At 53.9% G+C, this 26,721-nt stretch overlaps 12 protein-coding genes across 12 annotated transcripts; 5 read left to right on the forward strand and 7 right to left on the reverse strand.

Moving 5' to 3' along the window:
* Positions 1-208: 208 nt before the first annotated feature.
* Positions 209-1,008, reverse strand: UV8b_05002 (uncharacterized protein; the record flags this gene model as incomplete). The annotated part of the gene is made up of 2 exons (XM_043142500.1): positions 209-850; positions 937-1,008. The coding sequence occupies 2 exons, from the start codon at positions 1,006-1,008 to the stop codon at positions 209-211; spliced, it is 714 nt and encodes a 237-aa protein (XP_042998434.1).
* Positions 1,009-1,736: 728 nt separating this feature from the next.
* UV8b_05003 (uncharacterized protein) lies at positions 1,737-2,350 on the reverse strand (the record flags this gene model as incomplete). The annotated part of the gene is made up of 2 exons (XM_043142501.1): positions 1,737-2,062; positions 2,236-2,350. The coding sequence occupies 2 exons, from the start codon at positions 2,348-2,350 to the stop codon at positions 1,737-1,739; spliced, it is 441 nt and encodes a 146-aa protein (XP_042998435.1).
* Positions 2,351-3,191: 841 nt separating this feature from the next.
* Positions 3,192-4,856, reverse strand: UV8b_05004 (uncharacterized protein; the record flags this gene model as incomplete). Its single annotated transcript, XM_043142502.1, has 2 exons — positions 3,192-4,664; positions 4,767-4,856. 2 exons carry the CDS (start codon positions 4,854-4,856, stop codon positions 3,192-3,194), a joined length of 1,563 nt encoding a protein of 520 aa, XP_042998436.1.
* A 905-nt stretch (positions 4,857-5,761) lies between these two features.
* UV8b_05005 (uncharacterized protein) lies at positions 5,762-7,094 on the forward strand (the record flags this gene model as incomplete). The annotated part of the gene is made up of 4 exons (XM_043142503.1): positions 5,762-5,862; positions 5,921-5,972; positions 6,032-6,167; positions 6,232-7,094. 4 exons carry the CDS (start codon positions 5,762-5,764, stop codon positions 7,092-7,094), a joined length of 1,152 nt encoding a protein of 383 aa, XP_042998437.1.
* Positions 7,095-7,488: 394 nt separating this feature from the next.
* UV8b_05006 (uncharacterized protein) lies at positions 7,489-8,068 on the reverse strand (the record flags this gene model as incomplete). Its single annotated transcript, XM_043142504.1, has 2 exons — positions 7,489-7,938; positions 8,006-8,068. 2 exons carry the CDS (start codon positions 8,066-8,068, stop codon positions 7,489-7,491), a joined length of 513 nt encoding a protein of 170 aa, XP_042998438.1.
* Positions 8,069-8,821: 753 nt separating this feature from the next.
* On the forward strand, positions 8,822-9,921 carry UV8b_05007 (uncharacterized protein; the record flags this gene model as incomplete). The annotated part of the gene is made up of 2 exons (XM_043142505.1): positions 8,822-9,001; positions 9,061-9,921. The coding sequence occupies 2 exons, from the start codon at positions 8,822-8,824 to the stop codon at positions 9,919-9,921; spliced, it is 1,041 nt and encodes a 346-aa protein (XP_042998439.1).
* A 661-nt stretch (positions 9,922-10,582) lies between these two features.
* UV8b_05008 (uncharacterized protein) lies at positions 10,583-12,360 on the forward strand (the record flags this gene model as incomplete). Its single annotated transcript, XM_043142506.1, has 3 exons — positions 10,583-10,860; positions 10,944-11,029; positions 11,099-12,360. 3 exons carry the CDS (start codon positions 10,583-10,585, stop codon positions 12,358-12,360), a joined length of 1,626 nt encoding a protein of 541 aa, XP_042998440.1.
* Positions 12,361-13,079: 719 nt separating this feature from the next.
* UV8b_05009 (uncharacterized protein) lies at positions 13,080-17,556 on the forward strand (the record flags this gene model as incomplete). Its single annotated transcript, XM_043142507.1, has 3 exons — positions 13,080-13,482; positions 13,553-16,713; positions 16,846-17,556. The coding sequence occupies 3 exons, from the start codon at positions 13,080-13,082 to the stop codon at positions 17,554-17,556; spliced, it is 4,275 nt and encodes a 1,424-aa protein (XP_042998441.1).
* A 301-nt stretch (positions 17,557-17,857) lies between these two features.
* UV8b_05010 (uncharacterized protein) lies at positions 17,858-18,814 on the reverse strand (the record flags this gene model as incomplete). Its single annotated transcript, XM_043142508.1, has 1 exon — positions 17,858-18,814. One exon carries the CDS (start codon positions 18,812-18,814, stop codon positions 17,858-17,860), a length of 957 nt encoding a protein of 318 aa, XP_042998442.1.
* A 574-nt stretch (positions 18,815-19,388) lies between these two features.
* Positions 19,389-20,388, forward strand: UV8b_05011 (uncharacterized protein; the record flags this gene model as incomplete). The annotated part of the gene is made up of 2 exons (XM_043142509.1): positions 19,389-19,540; positions 19,632-20,388. The coding sequence occupies 2 exons, from the start codon at positions 19,389-19,391 to the stop codon at positions 20,386-20,388; spliced, it is 909 nt and encodes a 302-aa protein (XP_042998443.1).
* A 263-nt stretch (positions 20,389-20,651) lies between these two features.
* UV8b_05012 (uncharacterized protein) lies at positions 20,652-21,344 on the reverse strand (the record flags this gene model as incomplete). The annotated part of the gene is made up of 3 exons (XM_043142510.1): positions 20,652-20,755; positions 20,833-21,219; positions 21,281-21,344. 3 exons carry the CDS (start codon positions 21,342-21,344, stop codon positions 20,652-20,654), a joined length of 555 nt encoding a protein of 184 aa, XP_042998444.1.
* A 3,227-nt stretch (positions 21,345-24,571) lies between these two features.
* UV8b_05013 (uncharacterized protein) lies at positions 24,572-26,228 on the reverse strand (the record flags this gene model as incomplete). The annotated part of the gene is made up of 3 exons (XM_043142511.1): positions 24,572-25,126; positions 25,768-26,030; positions 26,096-26,228. 3 exons carry the CDS (start codon positions 26,226-26,228, stop codon positions 24,572-24,574), a joined length of 951 nt encoding a protein of 316 aa, XP_042998445.1.
* Positions 26,229-26,721: the final 493 nt, after the last annotated feature.

The following is a 26,721-nucleotide window of genomic DNA, read 5'->3' on the forward strand; positions in this document are numbered from 1 at the left end:
TGTATTAATCACTAACAAAGACAACCAAATAGCCAACTCCCACCCAATTCTGCTTTGTTCAACCGCTCAAAATTCTTTAGGATCCATCCACGTCGCTGCCATCTGTCAAACCTCGTCAAAATACCCCGATTCGCCCCCGGTCCTTCAGGTTGCCTGCCACCACACACCCCATGCTGTTCTTACTCGTTCGCTTGTGAGATTGTCGTCGTCAAAGCATAGTCTTTTGGCTAGTTTCACTCGCGGCCAGCATGTCGTTGGTGGAGTTGCTGCTCTGTCCTAGTTGATCCAGGGCCATCGTCGAGCGAATGCAACAACCGTCGGCAAGTATCGCACGCTTACGTTGTTCCGAAAATGATGCCCCAGAACCCCAAGTTTCCTGAAACAGTTTGGGCAGCTCGTTATTCCCAAGAATCCAGGTCCGATGGAGGGCTGTGAGACCCAGGGCCTTGGGAGCCGGGGCCATGAGACCCAGGGCCTTGGACACCAGGGCCGTGAGAATGAGGGCCGTGAGACCCAGGGCCGTGAGACCCAGGCCCGTGAGAATGAGGCCCGTGAGAATGAGGCCCGCGAGAATGAGGCCCGTGAGAATGAGGCCCGTGGGAATGCGGCCCGTGAGAATGAGGCCCGCGAGAATGAGGCCCGTGAGAATGAGGCCCGTGGGAATGCGGCCCATGAGAATGAGGCCCGTGAGAACGAGGCCCGTGGGAATGCGGCCCATGAGAATGCGGCCCATGAGAATGCGGCCCATGAGAATGCGGCCCGGGAGCTTCAAGCCCGTCAAACTCAGGGTCGTCAGACTCAGACCCGTGATACTCAGACCCGCGAGACCTGCCGTCCGAGGGACCGTGTGCTTGTTCACCACCAGTCTAAAATCTCGTAATCAGTAAAATGCCATGATCAAAGAAGTTGTTCTGCCCCCCTCGCCCACCAGCTTACCGGCAGGTTCGGCGCCGAGGCGCTAAACAGCGCGGGAAAGACAGATCCGAGCTTGTACCAGTACGCAGCCATACCCAGGAGGGCAAGCAAAAGTATGAGCAAAACGAAAGCAACGGCGTAATTGTCGCCTCCATCATCGGCGAGTGCTCGAGCTCTGGGAGCCGGTCGATATGAAAGAGGGTAGGTCAGCAGCGCGGGCAACTCGACCTGTGCGGTAACTCGTCAACATGTCGCCGTCAAGTCTGGCATTTTGACGTGGATGCAAAGGAACCCCCTGGCTCACCCTGTTTAGACAGTACCACTAGAAACACATGAGCAGGGAGAGGACGCCCATGACGCCAACCACAGCGTGGTGCATCGTGACGTCGAACGAGTTGGGGAACGGCATCGATAGTCTCTGTATTATGTTGCTGCTTTGCGTAAACGGATAGATGAAACCAGCCAAGTGTCCAAGCGTATGTATGTTGTGCAGATCGGGGCTGTACATGGTATGCTGGGCGAGGGAAGAAAGGTTGGGAAGCCCCAAAGTCGGTGCCATCTTTATCAATGCGAGCGTAGACAGTCCTTCCTTCCCCCTACGACGAGAGTTGGCGGCCAACCTGGAAAGCGACACGCCCATTCGCAGCCGCCTGGAGTCCCGGACAGTCCCAGACTCCCAGCCTGCTTCCTCACCGGGGACCCTATGTCCAGTCTCGTGCTCCTCAAAGGGAATCCGCTGCTCTCACTGGCCTCCAGACGTCTGGTCAATTGACTTGTGTTTACCGGTGCCACCAGACGCCCTTCAAGCCCAGGCACACGCATCAGTAGTGGCCCCAGACATCTTTTACGTAGCCCTCCGTCAACCGCTCATCCTCGCCATACACGTCCTGCCACCCGACGAAGCCCTTGTCCAGCACCACCACCTCCTGGTCGACGTTGCTCCTCCCATCCTCCCCCAGCCTCTTGAGCAACGCCTCCCTCTCACGAGCGTACTTGAGGGCCGCGCTCGGCCCCCGCTGCTGGCTCAGTGCGCAGTGAAACACCACCGTCTTGGTGTCCTTGAGCTTGCGAACGAGGGTCGGCATCATGGCATCCAGCTGGATGCTGGGAATGTTGGTGCAGCCCTTGATGTGGCCGCCTATATAATCTACTTGGCGTCAGGACATGTCTGCTTTCACCCTATGCAGCCATTTTGCCCCTCTTTTTTTTTTTTTTTTTTTTTTTTTTTTTTTTTTTTTTTTTTTGTGTGAGTGGTTGTTGTTGGCCGGCCTGGGTCTATGGCAGCAAGGTGATTTGGAATGTCAGAGGAAGAAGTCCTACCGTCATCTCGAACGTCGATAATGGCGTAGCTCGGGTTCGGCGACCCCATTTCTTGTAGAATCTTTTCGGAGAGCGACTTTGCAGATATGCGCCGCAAGGTTGCAATGCTGGCCATTTTGCGGAGGGGAGGTGCATACCCTTATGTGGTGAAGAAACGGACGACTTGGATACAAACGTGACAGAAAAGTCCTGAAGCAGACGATGGCTTGCGGATTGCAGAACAATGTCACGCGTTTCTCACAAATGCCTCGAGGAGGTAGAGAGAGATACTCCGTACTCCGTACGCAGCAAGTAGGTATGTGGAACACGGCAGCAGGGGGTTCGCACAGACCCCACTTCAAGACGTCTTGTCTCTCGGTGCCTCCAGCTGATCCTGGTTCTGGTGACAGCACGTCAATATTATCCCCCGTCTGTTATCAGTCGCAGGACAGCTCAGAATAGTTCTCGATAGGGTGTAACATATCTTGTCTGGTCAACCGTCAGAGCTGACGAGCGGGGTGGCTGTGGCTAGGAACCAGCTTGGCGCGTCAGATAAGGAGGTACATAGTCAACCCGGCTATCCGGTTCGCAGCCCCAGGCAAACCTGGCGAGGCCGCTCCATTGGCCCACAACAAGACGCCCATTCCATTCTCGAGTCTACCAAATGTGCCGTCATCTCGTGCAAGGCTTTCTTTCTACTCGAGCTGATGGATATCATACGCTTCTTCCCTTTCGCAAGTACGCCCCGATGATCCAAACCACGCCATAACCGAGGCTCGTGACAGTGAAATGACTACGCAACGCAAATACTCCAATTCGCCGGACCGCTCCTAATAAATCCCGTAACGGCTCGACACGCAAAAAGAAAAAAAGAGAAAAAAAATAAAGAAAAGAAAAGAAAAGAAAAGACAGAAAAAGCAAAGCAAAAGACAAAAGTAACATGCAAAGCGGAAGCCAACCCTCCATGAGGCCGCTTTTCATGCCTTGCCTAACCAGCCAGCGCTAATGAAAAAGTCGAAAATCCGCGCCCCTTTTTGCGAGTCGAGGCGGCATATTTCCTTGGCTTGCTTCTTCTTCAACGACCCATTCGTCTTCAGTGCCTCCCTGAGTAATTGCTCTTTGATCATCAGATACGGCTTGGGTTGGAGTCGGATGCCTTCGCAAAGTTTGGCTTCTTCGGGCGTGAGGAGATGCAAGTCTGCCGCCGTGTCTTGGTTCAGCTGAAGGGGCTGCAAACCAGAAATCGGCTGCGGCATGTGTTTTGGCCTAAGCGGGGTGTGGCCGTTGATGCCGTTGACGCCATCGACGCCGTTGGCTTCGCCGCTGGCCGGGGGCTTAGCATCGCCATTGACCCCTTCTCCGTTTGTCTGGGCAGTAGGTCGAAGCGCCAGTTCCGGTGCGACGAGGAGTGCCGCACCGCTGGGCGGATCCGGGGGCGCCTGTTGCTTTGACCGTTGGTTTGTCGCCAGCCTCTCCCTGTCCATTGAGCCCATGGGCACCGCCCTTTGAATTCGCGCTGCCTTTTCCGCCTCGTACTTTTCGCCGCTGCGAAGATCTCCAATCTTGAGGCTGCGCCATTCTTGTAGCTGGGAAATGGCCTGCCTCAGATTCTGCTCGTCGATAAGTCCTTGGTTGAAGTCCTCGAAGTCCTTGTGGTTCATGATCCTTGCAAACGGCTTGGCCTTTTGCAGCAGCTCCTTTTCGTCTTTTGATCGTTTCTTCTCAACCTTGGTGTTTTCCCTATATTCCAGCAGGTCATGCTCGAAGACGACCTTTTTTCTTTCCGCCCTTTGCGTGAGTCGACAGTTGTAGATGTCCATCACTGTCAGCTTGAGCTCCATTTCTGGTTCGAGCTCGCCAGTTCGCGGATTCAGTCCGTCACCAGGGTCAAACTGCATGTGCTGCACCGCTTCCTCTGCTTCGTTGGCGTATTCCGTCTCAAACTCCAGACGTCCAGGCATAAAACCTTGAATTTCGTGGCAACTCGGCACACTGGCTGTTGGTTTCGTCTTTGGTTGCAAAGCTGGCGCGCTCTTGGACTTTTCCCGCCGCTCCTCTATCCTTCTCTTCTTTTGCGCCTGAAACTCCTCGCGAGGCACCTCATTGGCGAGCTCGCAATCACGTGGCCGACATCGTTTGGGTAGTGGGAAGCACGGCGAGTCTACATATGTTCGAAGATAGTGATCGCGAACTTCATCCTTTTCACGAAATCCTCCGATATGGTCAGCGATATCCGCCCATGACCCCAGGCCGTATATTTCAGCGCCTTCTAGCAGAAGCAGTTCCTCGTCGGCGCCCCAGTCGCGCTCGAAAATGGGGAAGGAATTCTGCTCAATGACTCGGAACGCATGAGTTGCTGGGTCATGGGTATTCCGAGACTCTCCCTTGGCAAAGCAGGACACACACAGGTCGAAATCAGAACATGCCGAGTCCGCGCACCTAATGCGAACCTATTTCCGACACAGCTGTGTCAGCATACATGACATTTCTGAGTGGCAGCAGATACGGATGACGTAGTGGCGAGGTGCGAAAAGACGTGCACAAGAACATACTGTCGATGTGATGTCGGATGAGCAAACATCGCAAACATATTTCACGCCACCTTCCCCTCTCGTGACCGTCTTTTTCCGGATGACGCCCATTGGATACTAGGATTATACCGCCTGCGATAAGCTAGCTATTTGTGCGCCGCTTCGATTTATCCCTAGACCTAGATTGCTGGACGATTCCCGGCCGCAAAATGCGCCGGCGCGCCAGGAAAAGCTAATGTGCCCACAAAATGGCGTAGATATTTCGATCGAAGTGTGCAAGTCGATAGGTGCCGGTCTCAAGGTGGTTGCGGTTGATGTATCGAGCTGATAAGTACTGCCAGAGGAGGGTAGGAAAGCGGACGGGATGTCGAGAAGCCACTACGGATGGATGACTTCCAGTCTCCCATAATGTGCGGGTCCAAGTCCAACAGGCGTTTGTGACTAGGAACAACTTGAGGCGCGGTACGGAGTAACCTGCACCGGCGGATTATGTAAGATACCATTACGTAAGGGGTTGGCTGGACGTTTGCTGCCCCGCGATGCCGCTCAGCGACCACTCGAGCCTTCTACCGGCGAACTTTTAACGAAGGCATCTAAACTCATCCTTCCAGGAGAGAGCAGCCTCGGAAAGTGCAACAGAGCGGGACACAGGCAAGGGAAGGGAGATGAGCTTGGAGGCTGGCATCTTGCGGTGCCATCCTGGCGGTTGCCAAAAGTACCTACCTACCTAGTTACTGCGTAAGCGCGTCTCCGAAGCACCAGCACCGGATCAACTTGACAAGCGGGGAACTGCATGCGCTGTAACCTACATTTGCCTGTGACTTGCCGGTCATCGCAGTTTCTCTCAAGAACCCAAAAACCAGGTCGATCTTCAAGCGGGCAAGCTCCGACAAAAATCTTCATTGGATTTAGCTGGTCCAAGAGCCTCTCTCATATCTCTCCACTTGGGTGCAGTCGGTGTCTTTTGTTCTTCTGACAAGGAAACGCACTGCGACATCCTTCGGCCAGCCATCGTCATGCCCGACAAGATCCTGGACGACATTTCTCACAGGAGATACAACCCACTGACAGATAGTTGGCTGCTGGTATCGCCTCATCGGACCAAGCGCCCGTGGCAGTGAGTCCTCTGAAATCTCTCGGCGCAGGACATCGACGTTAACGGAACGACTCGATAGAGGTGCGCAAGAGGTGGCTGCAGCAAACACTCTGCCGGAATATGACCACAAGGTCAGTATTTGGACACGGAGAATTTCATGCGCTTCATCTTGCGGTTGACAGTTCGACAGTGCTACCTGTGCCCTGGAAACGCTCGTGCGGCAGGGGATACTAACCCCGAGTATGAAAAAACATTTGCCTTCGTCAACGACTACAGCGCTGTAAAGGAGCAGCAACCTGACTATGAGCCCAGTGGCAAGCCCAATGGTATGCCCAATGGTATGGTCGACCATTTGCGCACTCATGGAGTGGGATCGCTAATCCATTCAAGATGTCGAGTCCATGCTCCTAAGAGCGCAGGGCGTCAAGGGCCTCTGCTACGTCCTCACCTTCTCACCCAAACACCACCTCACCCTGGCCGACATGCCAGCTCCGGATATCGTCCCCGTCATTGAACACTGGACCCGAATCTACGCAAACCACTTATCTCCGTCCAACCCGTTGGCGAAGCTGGCAGAGAATATGGATATTTCGCCAACAAAGGATGCCGCCCCCGCTCCCAAGGATGAGTACCGCTACATGCAAATCTTTGAGAACAAGGGCGCCGCGATGGGCTGTTCGAACCCCCACCCGCATTGTCAGATGTGGACCACGTCGAGCATGCCTGAAGAGCCTGGCAAGGAGCTCTTGCAAATGGCAAAGTACCGTGCTAACAATGGCGGCCGTCACTTGCTTGGTGACTATGTGGAGCTTGAACTGGCCAAGGAGGAACGAGTGCTCTGGCAGAACGATGGGTTCGTGGTTGTTTGCCCTTGGTGGGCGGTGTGGCCCTTTGAAGTGCTCCTTCTTCCCAAACGACATGTTCGATCGTTGGTCGATTTCAAACCCGAAGAGAGGCTACAGTTCGCCGAGGCCATTCAGGAAATTACTAGGCGGTACGACAACCTGTTTGAATGCAGCTTCCCCTATAGCTCTGGCATCCACCAAGCGCCCCTAAAGGGAACAGCGGAGGAAATTGAAAACTCCCATCTCCACATGCATTTCTACCCTCCATTGCTGAGGTCTGCCACTGTGAAGAAGTTCCTTGTGGGCTATGAGCTTATGGCTGAGCCGCAAAGGGACATCACCCCTGAACAGGCAGCGGCGCGACTCAGAGGATGTGGAGGGGAGCTCTACAGGAATAAAATGAAGTAGAACAAACGTGTATAGTATGCTGGTATGATTATTTTATATCGACAAGTCCCGCAAAGAGCTGCGGCGCAACCAATCGCATAGCCTGTGAAAAAAAAAAAAAAAGCAAAATCTTATGTAGGGAGGAGTTGCACAAAACGATGCATCAGCTAAAGCGGACGATAATCCAACGCCATCACCTGGCTTCCCTTTTGACTTGCCACGATCGAAGGCCTGGCCATGTATGGATTATTCTGGTGGCGAACGCCGGCCATTGGAACCTAAGCTAGGTACCTCCTAGAACAGGAGGCGGCACTGCTACAAGTCAAGAGCGTCAAGAATGGGAAGGCATCACCCCAAAATACACTCGCCCCCCCCCCCCCTTTTTTTTTTTCGAATTTGAGAAGCCTAAAGTCGCCTAGTATACCGTGACATAATAGTCGCGGACCAGAGGCATCCAGATTAAAGCGCAAGTGGCTAGCGTAAATGGGAAAACCTGGGGCAGACCAAAAGTCATGCTTCCAAAGACGAACTTTTCGCTGAAAAAGTGGCCAAAAGCCACAACGTATGTCCAGTACGCAATATTGTACACGGGACCCAGGTGCAAATTGTACGCAGCATAGCAACGAACAATGGACGTGATCAGGGTCCAGGTGCCGAAAATACGTCCTGCCAGGGGAGTCAGCTGGTCGGTGGCGTTGGGGTCGTTCTGGGCCGAGACGAGCTTGTCCGTCGAGTCTTCGGGGTCGAATGTTGCAGTCGCGGGGGGAAGCTTGGTGTTCCGGATGAACCGGCCGTTGTAGAGGCGACGCGAAAAGTGTAGTGTGGAATAGGTCTGGAGGCAATTGCCAATGGATATCACGGAGAGCTTGTAGTGGGTGGACCTTGATTAGCTTGAGGCTTGCGGCAGAGCAGGAAGGATGGGGATGACATACGACGAACATGTAATAGGGCAGAATGCCCTTGCCCTCGGGCAAGACAGACTTGAGGCTATCCATTTGAGGACTGTGATAAGGAGCACGGAGTATCGGGGGTTCGATCAATTCAGCTTGATGGGGTCAAAGTTTGATGCGATGCATTGGTTCCGTCTGGTGCATTGCGAATTTGGGACTAGTTGGGTACGGAGTACATGTCAGGTATCAACAGGTATCTTATATATACCGTTCGGATGCAGCGAATGCCTGTTGGCACCTACGCTGACGATGATACACTGTACATACCTCCCAGGTACGGAATCACTGCGAAAAGGTAAAGTGCACAGTCTGCATATGAATGCAAGCGACGTTTCAGTTTCGAGGCATAGCAGACTCCTGGTTCATCCCGGCCGTCATCGCCCTTGTTTTGTTCCGTCGAGCTCAGCTCAACAAATTCGGTCCCACATGCCTTGCGCAATTGCCGAGCCCAGGTTTGCCAACGACATGACTAACTCCCTCCCACACGGCCAAGTTGCGACATTCTAGCCATGTGCAATCAAGTTGGGCTCGTAACCAAAACCTGCATACCTTGGCCAGCTTTGTCTCTAGCTTGAATCGACGACACCCGAAGGAATCTGCAAGCTTTTCCTCCTCCAGGCACAGGTGTAATTCAAGGAACCGCCCGTCAGTGGGGCTGCAGGGGTCACCACGGCGGCACTTGGCGAACTATTACCCTGACCTGACCTTTCTCTCCCAAGCTCGAACCGCTCGACCTTTCTCTCATACTTGATTCTTAATTTATTGCCACAGATCCTGCCGCTCAGCGCATCGCTCAAAATGGACAGAATACTGGAGAGCCCTCCCTTGGCGGCCCTCAAGCCCTGTCTCGACCAGCTTCCTTCAATCCCTCAATTCGTTGTCGGCGCCCTGGCTGGTGTCGGCGCCCTGGTCCTGGCATTGAAGCTTGTCAGCTTCACTCGACTTTTCTTGAGCAATTTTCTTCTCTCCGGCGTCAACGTAAGTCATGGCAGCTGATGGGTACGTCCTCGGGTCATCACTAACCACCTTAACCACAGCTTCGAAAGTATGGCCGAGCTGGGTCGTGGGCCGTGGTGACTGGTGCCTCCGACGGCCTCGGCAAGGAATATGCCTCTCAGCTGGCTGCCAGAGGCTTCAACCTTGTCCTCGTATCCCGAACCAAGACCAAGCTTGAAACGCTAGCCAAGGAGCTCGAGCAAAAATACATTGGCAGAGGCCTCCAGATCAAGATTCATGCCATGGACTTTGCCCAAGATGACGATGCCGACTACGAGCAATTGGCCGAGCTTATCCGTGCTCTTGACGTCGCAATCTTGATCAACAATGTTGGACAGAGCCACAGCATGCCTGTGTCTTTTCTCGAGACCCCCAAGGAAGAGCTTCAGAACATTGTTACCGTCAACTGCTTGGGAACCTTGAAAGTCACTCGGGTGGTTGCTCCCATTCTCAAGGAACGCAAGCACGGTTTGATCCTGACCATGGGCTCATTTGGTGGTTGGACTCCCACTCCTTATCTGGCCACGTATTCCGGCAGCAAGGCTTTCCTTCAGCAGTGGAGCAATGCGCTCTCCTCTGAGCTTGCGGATGACCATATCGATGTCTACCTTGTTCTGAGCCACCTAGTGACCACTGCCATGAGCAAGGTACGCCGTCCCAGCCTTCTCGTGCCCAATGCTCGCAACTTTGTCAAGTCAGCCCTCGGCAAGGTTGGCCTTGGTGGCTACCAAACCGCCCCAAACACATATACACCTTGGTGGAGTCACTCTTTCATGCTGTGGTTGATCGAGAACATTGCCGGCGTCAACAGCCCAATTACAATCTGGTACAACAAGAAGATGCATGTGGATATCCGAAAGCGAGCTCTTCGCAAGCAAGCCCGCGAGGGCAAGAAGCAGTAGGCACCTGCGAGACTGGTCAATGGTGGACAGACGGGATCAGGCTCTGCCCGTAGCAAGATTTGAACATGGTGTCAATGAGGCTCTTTGTTGAAAGGACGGGGTTGCGAACATGGGTCATTTATGAATTAGAAGACAGTGAGTGAGTGGATGGATGAGACCAAAGTACGACGGGGCTTGCCTTTGGGGGAGATTGATACGGGGACTGTTGTGTGATGCAGTCAAGTTGTAGACTGAACAATTGCTTCAATCACGATATCACGATATCAACCCTAACCAGAAACACGCCCGTATTCATTTACGCATTGTGCGGAAGAAAAATGGGAAATGGGAAATGGTTGGCGGAACATACCAAGGTGTCAATGCTGGTATGATGTCACTGTCGGATGAACACAAACTAACCCCTGCGCCGCGACAAACCCAAGCAGACAAGACCAGACCACCTGCGAGTTAAAGCGATGGGATTTGAACGAGGAAAAAAAAGTGCTTGGAGTCTAGACTGCTTTGGCTGCCCTTGCCTCGAGACTCCAGGGCTCCGCGTCTGTCTTTTGTCGCGACCCAACGCTTCCCCACTCCACTCGCTGATCAAGCGCTGTTTGGCTGCGGATGACTCATGGAGCCACAAACACCACACCTTTAATAGCTCTCTTTCTTCTTCTCCTACATGTGTGTCGGGTCCGGCATGCTGTTTGCGCTGAACAGACGCATATACCAAACTTCATTCGTGCAGACGAGCACGTCGTTTGGTGCTTTGGTTTTACGCAGTTTCAGGTCTTCTTCTCCCCCCCTTGGACAAACAACTCGAGCTTTTGCGACGCGCGAACAAGAAACGATGGCGACCCCGGACGCCAAGGCGTCCCGCGCCCCGGCGGTCACGCTGAAGACACCCAAGGGCACGAGGGATTGGAGTGGCCAGGATATGCTACTCCGCGAGGAAGTCTTGTATGTCTTGCGTCACCAACATCAAGCCCGGTCACCATCGGGGTCGTTCCACCCACGCTTGTGATTTCTAACCAGGCTCGTAGCAAGATGATTACCGACGTTTTCAAGAAGCACGGCGGCACTCCTCTGGACACTCCAGTGTTTGAGCTCAAGGAGATTCTTTCTGGCAGTGAGTCGGCGGAACAAACGAATCTCCGACATCTTCTATCCTGCTGCATGACTCACAAGTGGAACACAGAATACGGCGAGGATTCGAAACTCATTTACGATTTGCAGGACCAGGGTGGCGAGCTTTGCTCCCTGCGTTACGATCTGACAGTCCCTTTCGCCCGGTGGCTGGCCATGAACAATATTCAATCGGTCAAGCGCTATCACATCGCCAAGGTCTACCGAAGAGACCAGCCGGCCATTGCCCGGGGACGATTCCGCGAGTTTCACCAGTGTGATTTCGACATTGCTGGATTGTACGACCCTATGATTCCTGACGCCGAGGTTCTGCGAATCATCGTCGAGGTGTTTGAGGCTCTGAAACTGGGTGTCTCCATCAAACTCAACCACAGACAAGTCCTCGATGGTATGTTTGCTGTTGCGGGTGTTGCGCCAGACAAAATCCGAACAATCAGCTCCGCAGTGGACAAGCTAGACAAGATGTCCTGGGAGGAAGTCAAGAAGGAGATGGTTGAGGAAAAAGGCCTTGCTGCCGAGGTTGCTGATCGAATTGGAGAATATGTCCGCCACGCCGGCACCATCTCTGAGACACTAGCACTTCTCAAATCCAAGGAAGAGCTAGTCGCAAACGAACAGGTCAAGCGTGGCCTGGAAGACATGACTCTGCTGGCGTCCTACGTCGAAGCCTTTGGCATCTCTGACAAGATCTCGTTCGATCTCTCACTCGCCCGAGGCCTTGACTATTACACGGGCTTGATTTATGAAGTCATCAACCTGCCTCCCAAACCCGAGGAAGGTTCCAAGACTGGGAAAAAGTCCAAGAAGGATGACCCTGCCAGCCAGGTCGGGAGCATTGCTGCTGGTGGCCGCTATGATAACCTAGTAGGCATGTACGGCAAGAAGCAGATCCCCTGCGTCGGTATTTCATTCGGAGTTGACCGTATCTTCACGATACTGGAGGCCCAACGCCAAAAAGAGGGCCTCAAGCAGAAGCGTGACATTGACGTGTACGTGATGGCCTTTGGTGACAAAGAGTTTACCGGTTTGCTCACCGAGCGAATGTCGGTTGCTCAGAGACTGTGGGACGCAGGCATTCGTGCCGAATTCTCTCCCAAAGTCAAGCCCAAGCTGCCCCAGCAGTTCAAAGCGGCCGAGGGTGTGCCTCTGGGCGTTATTCTGGGTCAAGAAGAGCTCGCTGCTGGGCAAGTCAGACTCAAGGTCCTAGGGCAAAGGGAGAATAAGGGGGACGATGACAAGCCGGCGGAAAAGGATGACGGAAAACTGGTTGCATTGGATGAGCTGGCGGATGAGGTGAAAAAACTGCTGGTTTAGGGGATAAGGAAGCAAACGCACAAAATTAAATTACAACATGTAGACAAAAACTGCATATAGACAAAAGCTGGCCCACGACTCCCCGATTCGTGATGTGACCCAGCTGTATTTGTTGCGGTGGGGCAACCTAGCTGCTACCTAGCTCGAGTGTAGCTTGAAGCCTGCCATCTTGCTCGGAAACGTCAAGTCTGACATCGTTCAGTATATAATTCAACCGGCATTTCTGGGTCTGATGCAACAAATTCCGAGGCCATCCCTCGTCGTCCTCGAGCTTTGGCGTCGTGGCAATGGGTGTTGAAAGCAGTGTTGCGGCCTAATCAGGACTAGCGCACCTACCATGATCCCTGTCGCGAAAAACCCAAGCTTGCTTACCAGCCTCTGCGAGTCTTCAAATTGTTTTGCCGGGCTGCATCATCACCGCCCTCATTAATCTTGGTACGACGCGGTGCCATTCCTCTTTTTCACTCGCTCATACGAAGCCTGGCCCTATTGACGTATGAACGCGGATCGCGGGACGACCCAATCCCTCGGATTAGCCTTGGCGCTACCTCTAGCAACAACTGCTCCCAAGCTACTTCTTTTTAATGGTTCAATAATCGCGTCGAACCCATCCTCTTCCATCGCCTTCCCCCAACCTAGCCAAGAACGAGCGGGGCGATTGGAAAAGGCTTGCTCTCGGCTGCTGGGCAGATTTAAGCTCTGGTTGAGGCAGTATTCCGATGTCCGCCATGTCGTTTCCTTCAACCACGCCGTTGCGGCCTGTACCGGGCGCGTTTCTGAACACACCAGCTGTGGCCTCGAGATTTCAGTCCGGGTCTGATCCAGTGCGGCGACAACTGTTTCCGACATCGTCGAGCGCTCAATCTGGTGGCCAGGGTGGAGGAAATTTGGTGTCTGGTAACTCGATACCTGCTTTGGTACCTGGCGGATCGGTTAGAACTCAAGAATCCAGCGAGACTTTGACAACCGTGAGCGACTCTAGCGACTCGGGTTTCGTTGCTGCCAATCCGCTGCCAGCTCCGCGTGTCGAGAATGTTCCTCCCATCTTAAAGGCCGCAAAGGCCATCAACTCATTTTTGCAGATGGATGAAAGCTTTCCTGATTTGGATTCTTATTGCAGGCGTAAGAAGATGAAATGTCCAGCCTCTGACATGTTGGTTGCCATGATGCTAACAACAGCATTTCTTTGCAGAGGGCGCTTCCTCCGATTACGAACTTCCAGGGCGAGACTCACCATGGGCTCCGTTCCACAAGACGCAAATGTATCCGATTCCCAACCGAGTGTTCGATCATTACAACGCGGGAGAGCTGCAGACCTTGATGGGTTTGTTTGCAGAGATTAATCACGCCTGGGTGGTCATTGACAACTCCCTCTATCTTTGGGACTACACGCACCCAGATCCCGAACTGATTGGATACGAGGAGCAATCGCACACCATCCACGCGGTTTCTTTGGTGCCGCCCAAACCTGGCATCTTCGTCAAGACTATTACACACATCTTGGTCGTGGCCACTTCATCCGAGATGATCATACTCGGTCTCTCAGCCTCGGACACGGCTGCGGGAACCAAGTCGGTTGCTTTGTATCAGACAAAGATGAACCTACCTCTGCGCGGCAACGACGTTCGTGTCATTTCCGGTTCCGCAGATGGGCGCATTTTCTTTGGTGGAAGCAGCGACGTTGATATCAATGAGCTGTACTATCAATCAGAAGAGAAGTGGTTCTCAAACCGATGCGGACGAATCAATCACACTAATCCTGGCTGGTCGTCTGTCATCTCCTTACAATATGGGTTCTGGTCTCACAAGGACCAGGAGCATTTGGTGGACATTGTCGTTGATGACTCCAGAAAGCTGGTCTACACCTTGTCGAGCAACTCAACCATCAGGACATATCATATGGACGGCCCTGACCGATTGAACAAGGTCATCGAGAAGGACAAGCTTCACTGTCTGCGTGACATTGCCCACATGATTACGCAGTCCAAGTTGCTGACGGACAAGCTGAAAATTGTTTCCATAAGCCCGATATCAAAACAGGAAGCGTCCAAGCTCCACCTCATGGCGCTTACGGATTCCGGATGTCGACTTTTCTTCAGCGCTACCAACGCATCATCGTATCTTTACGGCTCTCAGTCGAATCTGGCCCCGCAGAGCATGCAGGTTCAATTCATTAAATTCCCTCCGAGCCAGAATGCAAGACGATCAAGGCAATCCGCCCCCTCCGACCCACCGGGGGAGTCAGTCGTTGACTTGGAGTCCACCATGCTGCTCCCCAGTCGGCACGGCGTCAGATTTGCCCCTGGGTTCTTCCTGGATTTTGTCGGCAGTGGCAACGACGCAAATGCTGATACCCTCTTCGTATCTGGACCCGAGACGGGGCGAATCAAGCGTGTATCGCCCACAGCGCCGTTACGTTATTTCGAACAAGCAAGCTGGATCGACATCGGCAGCCGCGCGGAAGCTGTCGGACTCGTCACCAAGCCCTTCGCTGCCGCTTCGCAACCCTTGGGATTCGGCAACGAATTGGCCGTTCAGTTTGATGAGCCACTCAGCGAGTTTGCGGTTCTGACTAACACGGGCATTCACATCATCCGTCGCCGCAGATTGGTTGATACCTTTGCTGCGGCTATTCGAGACGCCCCAGGCGACGAGGCTCTGGATATCATGACTCGCCGGCTGATCCAGTTGTACGGCCGAGTCGAGACCGTTTCCACAGCCTTGGCGGTTGCTTGCGGTCGCGGAGGAGATTCGAGGCCGGGTGCAGCACGAGCCATTGACCAAAGCACGCAAGACAGGGCTAGAGCATTGTTTGTAGACTTTGGAGGTCAACCGACCATTGCAGAGACTGACGGAACGTCGTTGACCACCGACTCGGTCAAACTTTCCTCCAGACACGATGCTCTCGCCCTCTACCTCTCGCGTCTAATCCGAAAGCTTTGGAAAGCCCCGGTGATAAGCTCGAGCGTGGCGCCTGCTGGTGGCGTTGTCATCGTCTCGGCCATTCCCTTGGGCAAGCTTGGGGGGATCCAGGAGAATCTGGAGAGTCTGCGGAGGTTTATCGAAGCCAACCGCGGCCTCATCCAGGGCATGTCTGGACCATCGGACCTGCAAAGGGTTTCGACTCGCCAGGAAGAGGTGGCTTTGCAGGCCGAGCACCAGGCTCTACATGCTTTGCAGAAGCTCATGGAGAGCATCTCGGAAGGTATATCTTTTGTGCTTATGCTTTTTGACGAACGCGTGACGGATATTTTCGCACGACTGGACGACACGTCACGGCAGCAGCTCAGGGAGCTCACCTATGAGAAGCTATTTTCGCAAAGCGACGGAAAGGATCTGGCCAAGCTGCTTGTCAAGGCCATTGTCAACAGGAATATAGAGAGCGGGTCCAATGTCGAGACGGTGGCCGATGCTTTGCGTCGACGATGCGGAAGCTTCTGCAGCCCCGACGACGTGGTCATTTTCAAAGCGCAGGAGCAGCTCAAGAGAGCCTCGGAACAAGCTCCGAACACGAACCAATTCAGAAGCCTTCTGCACGAAAGTCTCAAGTTGTTCGAAAAGGTTGCCGGCAGTCTCACCTTTGCCAATCTCCAAGCTGCAGTGACGCAGTACGTCGACATGAAGTACTTTGCCGGAGCCATACAGCTATGCCTGGTTGTGGCTCGCGAGAAGGATCGCGGCAACATGGCGCTGATCTGGGTCAATGACGGCAAGCCCCCTGCCGATCCTCGCGCAAAAGCGTTCCAGGACCGAAAGAGATGCTACGACCTGATTCACGATGTGCTCCGCCACCTGGACGCCGAGTCAAGCACGGAGCCCGAGATGATTGACGGCAAGCTCACTCTCATTGCCACCAAGAGATTGGAGGCCTACAACGTGGTGAACGGATCGGACGATGAGGTGTTCCACTTTGGCCTGTACGAGTGGTACATTGAGCAAGGGTGGACGGACCGCATCTTGGCGATTGATTCTCCGCACGTCATCACCTTCCTGCAGCGTTTGGCGGGCACAGATGTTAAGCATGCCGACCTCTTGTGCCGCTTCTACACCAACAGAAGCCGTTTCTTTGATGCTGCGGAAGTTCAAGCGCAGCTGGCCGAGTCCGACTTTCCCATTGGCATCAAGGACCGCATCCGACTGCTCAGTCTTGCCAAGGCCAATGCGAACGTGACTACTGTTGGCATAAGCCGGCAGCAGCAGCAGCAGCTCAACCATCAAGTGACTGATATGCTGGACATTGCCAATATCCAAGACGACTTGCTGGATCGCCTCAAGATGGACGATAGAATCGACCTAGAGCGAAAAGCCGACATTGAGCAGGCTCTCGACGGCAAGGTCCAGACTCTTTCAGATGTAAGATTGCCCCCCCCCCTCCCTCTTCCCTTCCCCAGCGATGCGGCTGCCTACCAGGTCCTTGCTTTGTTATTTTTTTGTGACTAACGGAATTTTTTTTCTTCTCCCTTTTTCTTTGGCCAACTGCGGTAGCTCTTTAACCAATATGCTGATCAAGCCGGCTACTATGACTTGTGCCTGCTCATCTATCACACCGCCAACTACCGAAATCCCACAACCATTGCAACGACTTGGATCAACCTAATACAACAGGCACACGACGAAGTCATGGCCAGGCTGGAGAATCCAGAACCAGGCATGCCAACCCCGCCGTTGCCGTACGAAGCGGTTTCGAGCAGAATCCAAAACATTGCACACCACACCTCCCTCGACAGCTTCGTGTTTCCCATTCAGACGCTTCTTCCCGAGCTGTGCCGCTACGCAGCTGCGTACCAACAAGACGCCACCATAGGAGCAGACCCAACATGGCCGGTACAGCTGTTTCTCGCTCTCGGAGTGTCCCACGACATGATTGTACGGGTGTTGGAGAACATTTTCGACACGCAGGACTACGGCTTCAGCGGCATGGTGCGCAATCGCATCATCGAGCTTATCGTCTACGTGGTGCAGGACTGGGTAGCCGAGATCCGGCGTCGCGGAGGCGTCGGCAAGGGCGGGTCCATAGGCCCATCGGTCGGGGAATTGCTATCACGATGCGAGGCTGCTTTGCCGCCCCCAGGCCAGGGCCATAACAATGGAGGGACAGACTTGGCAGATATCAGACGGATGCTCAGAATGCTGAGGAGAGAAGTGGTGGGGTTGGTTGAGAGCGCCCCTACGGGGGGAAGCCGGCTGTTCGTGTGAGGCATGGGGCAAAGCATTTTCTTTTTTTTTTTTTTACATTTCTTTCTTTTTCTTTTTCTTTCCTTGCCCCGCCGTCACTTTTCTTCATCGCTTTGCAGTTTTCAGAAACGGTTGTTGCCACGGGGCGCTCAGTGATGGGGAATCATGTTGTATATGAATTTATTCCACAAATGTAGCATAATTCGAAGGCGAGATTTCGGAGTCAAGGGAGCGCATGGTTTGCAGAGACCAGGCCTGGAGTGACGCGTCGGTGCCTTTTACCAGATGCGCATCACAGGGTCTATTATGATGATGCCGGCGGTCATCGTTGCGGCTGTGAAGCGTCGGAACTACGACTCGGTTCTTCTGGAGGCGCTTCTTCAGCCCCTCGCCGGTTCGTCCGGTGGCCAGACGGCGGTGCTGAGACAGCACCAGGCACAGCATCCGGCACAGCATCCGGCACAGCATCCGGCACAGCATCCGGCACAGCATCCGGCAGCGGAATGTCCAGCTCGTGGCCGGCCGTCGCCCGGCCTTCCGTCCTGCTGCACCGGTACCGGCACAAGGTCATGGCCCCCACGCAGGCCAGCAGCACGCCGGTCGTCACCAGCGCCATGACCAGCTTCCCTGCGCCGGATCCCCTCGCCGCGTCGATGCGCTCCACCGCCCACGGGTAGCAGCCGGACTTGGCAACGATGTAGACCCCGAGCCCGACGTACAGCAGCGGCACCACGTACACGGCGTATTTCTCCGCCGCCCTCAGCACACGCCGCTGCCTCATGGCCAGGAAGGCGGCCAGACACCACGCCCCCAGCAGCACGTAGTACACGACGGCGTAGACGGCAACCTCGGCCCCCTCGGCCTGCGAGAACAGCGGGATGTACGTGCCGATGTTGTCGCCGCCGTTCATGACCGTCACGGCAGCTACCTTGCACACGGTCCTCGCGGACTTGAGTCGCGGGGCGGGGTCGTGGCCGCCTTGTCGGCCATTTCCGCTCGGCGTGAACAGGCCGGCCAGGTTCCAGGTGCCGAGGAGCATGGGGAGGAAGCCGAGGAAGCCGAGGGGCTCCGGGGCAAGGACGAGGGAGAGGCCGAAGCCGGTGATGCTGACGGCCATGATGACGGTGAAGCCGAGATACTGGCCGACGGTGATTTTGGCAGGCGTCATGGCGCGGTCGGTCGAGGCCTCGGCCATGAAGGTGGCGAGGACGAACAGGTCATCGATGTTGGTGATGGCGAAGGAGCTGCATGCCGTGCCGAGGGCTTTGCCAAACTGCATTTCGGGATGGCGGGCGGCTGGGCGTCGAGCTCTGGGGCGCGATGGGCGGGCGGAAGTCGAGGGCTTGTCGTGTCCGCTCGGGGCCCCGACGCGACGGAGACGTCTGGCCGGGCGGCATGGCGGGTGGACGTGCAGTGCAGGTTGCCAAGCAGACTGGAGACTGCAGGCAGGCTACGGAGCTGCGTGCGGCCTGGGGGCATGACAGCATGTCGACGACTTGCTGGTGGGTTTCTTGCTTCCACAGGCTCAGTGGGGGAGTTTGTTTGTTGGGAGTTGTCGGGGGAAGTCGATTTGCAACAACCTTGTGCAGGGCTAAGCGGGCAGCTGGGCGGGGATGCTGGCGCCGCGCTGATTGGCCCCGAGCCCGACTCCTGCCGACTCCTGAAAGCAGCAGAGCAGAGCAGCAGCCCGGTGCCGGCAGCAAGAGCTTCGAGCTTCGACAAAACCCTCCCTCCCCCCCCCCCCCCCCCCCTCCCCACCAGCGTCGCTTGCAACAATCCCAATCCGTCTCTCGACGACGACGACGCTCGGCACCCGGCTGCCGCATGTCCAGAACCGCCCTCGAAAGCCGGCCATGCTCCTGCTCCTGCTCCTGCTCCTCCCACCTCTGCTGCTCGGCGCCCTCGCACGGGCGGCCGCGGAGCCAGCCGCCAGGGAGCATCTCGACGGCCTGCCCGCGTACCACTACAGGGCGCCCATCAAGGTGGAATGCATGAACCGCAGCTCGTACGTCCCCAGCACGAAACAAACGGAGAAGAAGAAGAAGAAGAAGAAGAAGAAGATCGAAACTGACAGGCCCCGGCCGGGCCGGGCGCAGAGAAACCGGCGAACACCTCGAAAACGCCAACCACGAACTGCAATGGGTCCCCTTCCCCGTGTGCAACGAGACCGGCAAGCCGCTCGAGTTCCACTACGGCTACGAGGGCGAGGCCAACTGCACCCTCGACTTCGTCTCGGACCCCTTCTTCCACCTCCTCGAGTTCTACGTGCACAACGACGCCCCCATGTCGTGCCGCCTGCCCGCGCGCCCGCCTGCCCAGGTCGACATCGTGGGCGAGACCCCCCCTCCGCGGGAATACATCCCCCTCGTCTTCGCCCTCGCGGGCACGCTGCAGATGAGCCACATGCACATCAGCACTCACATGAACGTCCTGCTGCACAGCATGCCCAAGCACCACCTGCGGCCGCACGACAGCGGGGTGCTCGACTCCGCCATTGCCTACAGCACCAGCCCGCTGAGCCACATGCAGGGCTCGCAGACGGCGCGCATCATCCCGGGGGAGCCGCTGCCCCTGACCTTTTCCGTCCGCTGGTTCCCCACGCCGCACCTGCCCAAGACCGAGGGCAAGGTCGAGTGGAGGGGCTTGGGTGGCCGGGGGTTTGCGCCCGGCGCGCTGCTGCACAGCTTGGTCTCGTTTGCGGCCGGCGTGCTCGTGGCCGGCCTGTATACGCTGGGGGTTGTGCTCCCGCGGAGGCTGCGGGCGCGGTCCATGGGCGGTGCCACGCCTTTGGGGTACGGGTTGAAGACGGCGGCGGTAGGGAACGGATGGGGGTATTCCAAGCGGAGGGACTGAACAAGGAGTTTGGGAGGGAGGGGGGGGGTGAGGGCGTAGCTGCTTCCCAGCGACGACGCGTGTGCAGCGTGCGTCGCGTGTGGCATGACAGCGTTTGAGGAGTACCTACCCGGCCTTACTTGGCCGACTGTGTTATTGCAGGATACATGCATGGCGTGGCAGATGAGGACTGTTGACTTATTTCCAACCCCAGATGAGGCTTGAAGCCGCCTTCTAATACATAGCTGCTTATTTTTGCCCCTCGGCTTCCACCCATCCGCACATCATCTAAAACCAGCAGGGCCAGTCACACCTTTCGACGCCTTTGGCGCAGCCCGCATCCGCGGCAACAGTCTAAAGAACCACATGTCCACCGCCATAACAGCAGCTTATAGGCACCACGTCAGCCTGGCAGACCAAAACAACGACGGGGGACCAGTCCTCCCCAACGCGCAGCAGACTTACGAATCACCACATAGGGAAAATACGCGCCCCAGAGCAACCCCTCCTTCTTGTCGGCGCGGACCCTCTCGGGCCCCATGTGCCAGATGTCGAGGCAGCAAGCGAGCGAGCTCAAGGCCGTCACGCACCCGTACACCAGGCCGGCCAGCTCGGTAGGCCCCGACGTCGGCCTACTCGACGCGAGCTTGTAGACGAGAAACGCCGTCAGAGGCAGCTGCAGCACGGCCTCGACGTACAGAAAGGCCTGGAACCAGGGCTCGTGGCCGAGGGACGCAAAGTATGGGTCCCCGGACGTGGCTGTCCACCACGCGCGCAGGGACAAGAGCCCGTGGAGGGGCGACGAGGCATCTTGCCAGAGGAATCGGGGGTACAAGGGGACTAGGTCGAGAACTGCGATGATTTGTCAGTGCCGAGCGTTGGTAGCGGGACAGGAAGGGGACGGGGGTCTTACGGAGCATGCCGACGAGCTGGGTGGCCACGATGGGCAGGTAGAGCTTTTCGAGGATTGTCGGCATGGTAAGACGGGCAAGTTGGGGGGGGGGGGGGGGGGGGGGGGGTCCTGATCTTTGATCTGTTGGCAATGGAACTCTTCTGGTGATGGGGATGCACCAAAGTAAATGATTCTGATCTGGCTTGCTTTGAACTTGGGGGCCAGCGATGGGTGGGCCCGGGACAACCGTGGCAATCTCGGCTCGGCTGCTGCGCCTACGCCCGCTGTTCCCGAATCCCGACATGAATTCCACGTCTTACCATGTATGTAGCTTGAGCACTGCGGCCGAGGCCCGACAACAATGCGGCTGAACTTGCAGAAGACCCTTGCCTGCCGGCCGTACTAACAACAGGGAAGCAGCCTCGCTACTCCGTCGTCTGTTCCGTACTAGGTTAGGTACCTGTTAGCTACAGCAGGTTGGCGTCACCCCTTTTCTTGGAAGAGACTGGTGTTGCACCAAAAGTGTGACGCCACACAATGTGTGACTTTATTGGGTACAGTGGGTATCCATAAGTCCCGCAACAAAAACGCGTAGCGCGAAGTCTTCGCGCCTCAACCAATTTTACCCTTTACATTACAACGCCCATAATATGCCCACAACAATGCCTCTAAATCGTGCCTTTGGTACGGAAATATCAGGAAATCGTCAGAAGAATCATGAATTTTCACCAGTGCAAAAAGCTGCTATGATTGCAGAATTATCGCAAGGTAAAACCTACCGCGCTGTAGCTGCTACCTTTAACGCGTCACCATCTACAGCATATAGGATATTTAAACGCTGGAAAGAAGAATCAACACTTGAAAATAAGCCTCGTTCTGGGCGGCCACCAAAGCTTACAGAAGCTAAAAAGCGCTATATTGTTCTTCTTGTCAAAAGGAATCGCAGCATTACATATAGTGCCCTAATTGGCGCTATGGGTGGCCGAATAAGCCGCTCAACTATCCGACGGTGCCTTCGAGGCTATTGGCAACGCAAATGGAAGTCTATGAAAAGAATACCACTATCAAAAGAAACAGCAAAAAAGAGGCTTTATTTTGCACGTTATTGGCTGCAGAAAGTCGAAGAATTGATGGAGGTAAGTATGATTAAAAATAGCCCCTTCAAATAGCTATTTACTAATATAGCAGCCTCTATAGATAATTTTTTCTGATGAGACCTCTATTGCAAATCAAGGCAATAAAACACCACAATGGATATTCCGCGACCCTCATGAGCGATTTAACAAGGATCTTGTTAACCTTACCTGCCATGTAAAGGCCCCATTATCGATCATGGCCTGGGGGGCTATTTATCGCACCGGCCGGAGCCCTATTATCATTATGGATCGCGATGAACAGTCTGCTCGAAATGGATATACAGCGCGAAGCTATCAAAAGGCTCTATCAGAAGGTCTCTTACCTATATACGACGGTATGAGGCTATTCCAGCAAGATAACGCGAGAATTCATACTTGCGCTGCAACATCTCAATGGCTACGGCGACATACAATTATAGCGATTGAATGGCCTCCGCATTCGCCTGATTTAAACCCTATTGAGCATGTATGGAAGGCTTTAAAGCAGGAATTGGTAACTGCTAACCCTCATCTATCAATTCTAAAGAATAATGAGGCGTATAGGGCTGAATTAATAGAATGTATTAAAAAAGCATGGGCAGCAGTGCCACAGCCCTTAATTACGAGGCTGATTGAGTCTATGCCACAGCGCTTACATGCTGTAATTCGCGCACGTGGTTGGTATACTAAATATTGATCGCGAAAAGCAGGGCTATTTGCCACATCTTGTTTTATTAGAATTAATGCATTACTACCTAAGTTGTGGCTATTTGAATTCTTACGCGATAATGTGGTGATGGCGTTGATGTGGGGTTGTTGCGACACTTTTGCGTATATACTGTATTATGTACTGCGATAACTGGAGCCTACCCGCCCCCCGCAGCCCAGAGTGCAGGTCAACCGACCATTGCCCCCCCCCTTGTCATCCGACCTCTCACAACAACTCAACTGACCTGACCATTACTGTGGGCTACATGCCTACTCTTAATATAACTGGTTTATTAGAGAAAATTAGGGCAAGTCTCTTTATATAGGAGAATATGTATAAAAGTGCTTCTTTTCCCTTAAGTACTGGGTTCCTAGGTAGGCGCACCTACCTAAGTAAAAAAAAAAAAAAAAAAAAAAAAAAGTATAGAAAGTCACTTTCTATAGAAAAATATACATAAAGGTACTTATAGTCTAGTGGCTACTTATAGATTTAAGAATCTACTACTACTTGTTAGCGTACTCTATAGTAGAGAAGAGCACTGTTCAGGACAGTCAAGTTATTGTGGGGGGGTCGGATGATACGGGGTGGCAATGGTTGGTTGACATGCAGTCTCCCCGCAGCCGCCGTGCCAAGCCAAGCCTCTCATGCAGGTCCTTCTCCACAGGGGCCGCAATATCCATCCATCCACGACGGACGGAGTCAATACTCCGTACTCCATGCACAACCGCTATCATCAATAGCTTCCCCGTCATCCGTCATGCCTCTAAACCACATTAGACGTCAGCGACAACCAAACATCATTGTCGCCATCCAACGGCATCCCAACTCGTTACAGAATGGCTGCCTCTTCACGCATGCAAGCCCTGCGCTGGAAATCAATGTCCCAATTGCTACCCTACCCAATAATGCTTCCATACGCGAGTCTGCCAGGCTTCCTTCATACCCAGAAAATAAAATATAGTATAGCCCTGGTCAGTCCACAGGCCAAAGTTCATAATGTCTGTTCCGCTTGTATGCGTGTCATAAGTGATGTCGTATGTACAAAATTGCGCTGTCCATGCAGCTACAAACTCTCTTCTCACATGGAGCGGCTTGGTCCCTTCTCTTCATCCTGCCTGCCATTGCGTTGCCTTGGCCAAGCCTCAAAAACCGCTGGGCCGCTGTCGCCGGCACCTAAAATAGGCACTCTAGCCGTCCATTCAAAATTGCCAACGCCATCCTGGTATCTTAGAAGAATATGCTGTGTGCAAAAAGAACATTCTCGGCTTCGAAAACGTAGACCATGGTTCTGTTTCAGTGCGAACAAGTTTCATCTACTTCGTCCAAGTTCGTCGTCTAGTCAATTGTCCAAGAAAAGAAAACGCAGGAGGCAACAAATGCCCCCTCACACGATGTAAAACAGAGAGAGAGAGAGAGAGAAGAGGGCGGGGGGAGGGAGGTGTGATTGTGGGAAGACAAGACAAAGGTGTTCAGCGTGTTGGCGCTTTTTCATTCCACCACCGGATCGGGATTTGTCGCTCGCAGAATTTTGGGCTGCTGAATCCTTCGCGAGTAGTCATGGTCGTCACGCAACGTATTCATGCTCTCTCGACTGCCATTACGTGCATACAAGCTTTGCTGGAACGGATCCATGCGAGGGTCGATTTGCAGAGTGCTGCTTCTGTTGCCCGTGGAGCCTGGCGATCCTGGAGCTCGAGACATTTCCGGCCGACCGGAGCCCATCATTCCGGATGAGCTGCCGCGAACGCTAGGATCGTCTTGAAACGCCTCTTGTTGTTGTTGCTGTTTCTTGCGCCGGAAATAGAAGAACATGATCAAGGCTGCCAAGGCTAGCACGCCGCTAACGATGCCCACGACAATGCCTACGATGGCGCCTGTTTTAAGCCCACTTTCTTGAACCGTCACGTCTTGATTGTCGCCGGAAGCGTGGCCGGTCTCCGTCGGAATGATCGTTACCGTCTTGATAGTACCATCAGCAGTAACTGTAGCAACGGTAGTCGGTTTCGGAGTCGGAGTCGGTGAGGGTGAATTTTGTGAGCTCGACTATACATGTATTCATTAGCTTGGCACTTTTCCATTGATTGTATCTGGCGCACTAGAATTCGAGGAAAAACTTGGTCAGGGAAGTGATCGGTGCATGAAGAGGCAATAATGGGCACACACAAAATGAAGAAAGACGGGGGAAGTTGAGAATACCATGGCCAAAGTGGTCAAGGGAATGTGAAGTGTAGAGATCGCGGGAGTCCAAGGGCTGGTCAAGGTCGATCCTACAGTGGAAATGCTGCTACTTCTTAAGCTACTGCTGCTGCTGCTCGCCGCTGACGACGGGCTAGATGTCAAGGTTGGCAAAGGTGTATCCTGCCCCCGTCTCAGTTACCAATGCCATCAAACGCGGATTTAACAAGGGCAACAGGAAATCGAATAAAAGAATCCTTTAAACGTGTGTCCATTGTCTTGCCAAGAGAAGTCGGGTGCCATGTTGAACCATGATAGCATAGAAAGTGTGTGAAATGAAGAACCGCCTATGAAGCAGACGGAATGGTTCTCGACATTCACTCTGGCGATATGAAATATTTTCCGAGGTTCAGAAACAAGCAAAAAAAAAATAGTGTATTGCAGAAGGGGTTGAACTTGTCCTGAAATATGGAAGACACTGATAAAAAGAAAAAAGATCCAAGACTTACTTCACTACTCGTTGGGGTAATTCCGCCCACGGTTCCAGAAGGAAGTGCGTTGAGAATAATGTATCCGTACAAGCCAGCAGCACCACATTTCTCATCCGGATAGCCAGGGCATCCCGAATTACATCGAGAAGTGCTGACTTGGAATGACTTGTCGGGTGTATAGTTCGAGCACCAGCAGCTGTTTGATTGAGTGATTGCATAAGCATAACCCTCTGGGTTGCAAAAGTCGTGGCAAAGCCCATTCGTCTGAAACATGCTTATGTCTGATGCAAAGAGTTCGCGTTAATTGAATTCGTGAAAGGTATCTTACAGGGCATGGTGAACGTACTTCTGCCCATCGAGGCTGTGTTGAAGCTTGCACAGATGTCAACATCAAATGCGTCGGCAAGGCCAGGCCACAAAGCTGCTATAAAAATAAGTCCACCCAGGCCTTGTATTACAAATAAGCCGAGCGATGCCATTGTGTCTGAGAGACTCCACAAAAGGAGAAATAACGGGATACTAAAGTGCTAGTGTGAGCCTAGTGTGAGCATGAAGATATTCGTGCTAGAAGCGTGGCAGAATTTCCGCACCTTTTTGCGTGTCCGGTACTGAAAAAAGAAAAAAACAAGGAAAAAGAAGGAAAAGAACAGGAAAAAATATGCGGTGATGAGGTCACCGCATAATACTCCAAAAACTGCTAGTTTGTTAGTAATTCGTGGCCATAACAAGACCAGGAGTTGTGATGACCTTTCTGAATCCAATTGCTCTCAGCTGGTGATGGACGCCGTAAGCCGACACCGATGCAACGCCGTCAAGATCGGCCACAGTTGCAGTTGGCGGTGCCAGAGCTTGATCGGTCGTAAGGTTCGACCGAGGTTCGGGGAGATGCAGTTACGATGTCCGCAAACGAAGGAGGAGGAGCAAGATTGGCAATCACAGCTGGTCTCGATCGAGTTCAAACACAGCTTCCCA

The sequence above is a fragment of the Ustilaginoidea virens genome, chromosome 4, assembly GCF_000687475.1.
Source record: "Ustilaginoidea virens chromosome 4, complete sequence".
Taxonomy (NCBI): domain Eukaryota; kingdom Fungi; phylum Ascomycota; class Sordariomycetes; order Hypocreales; family Clavicipitaceae; genus Ustilaginoidea; species Ustilaginoidea virens.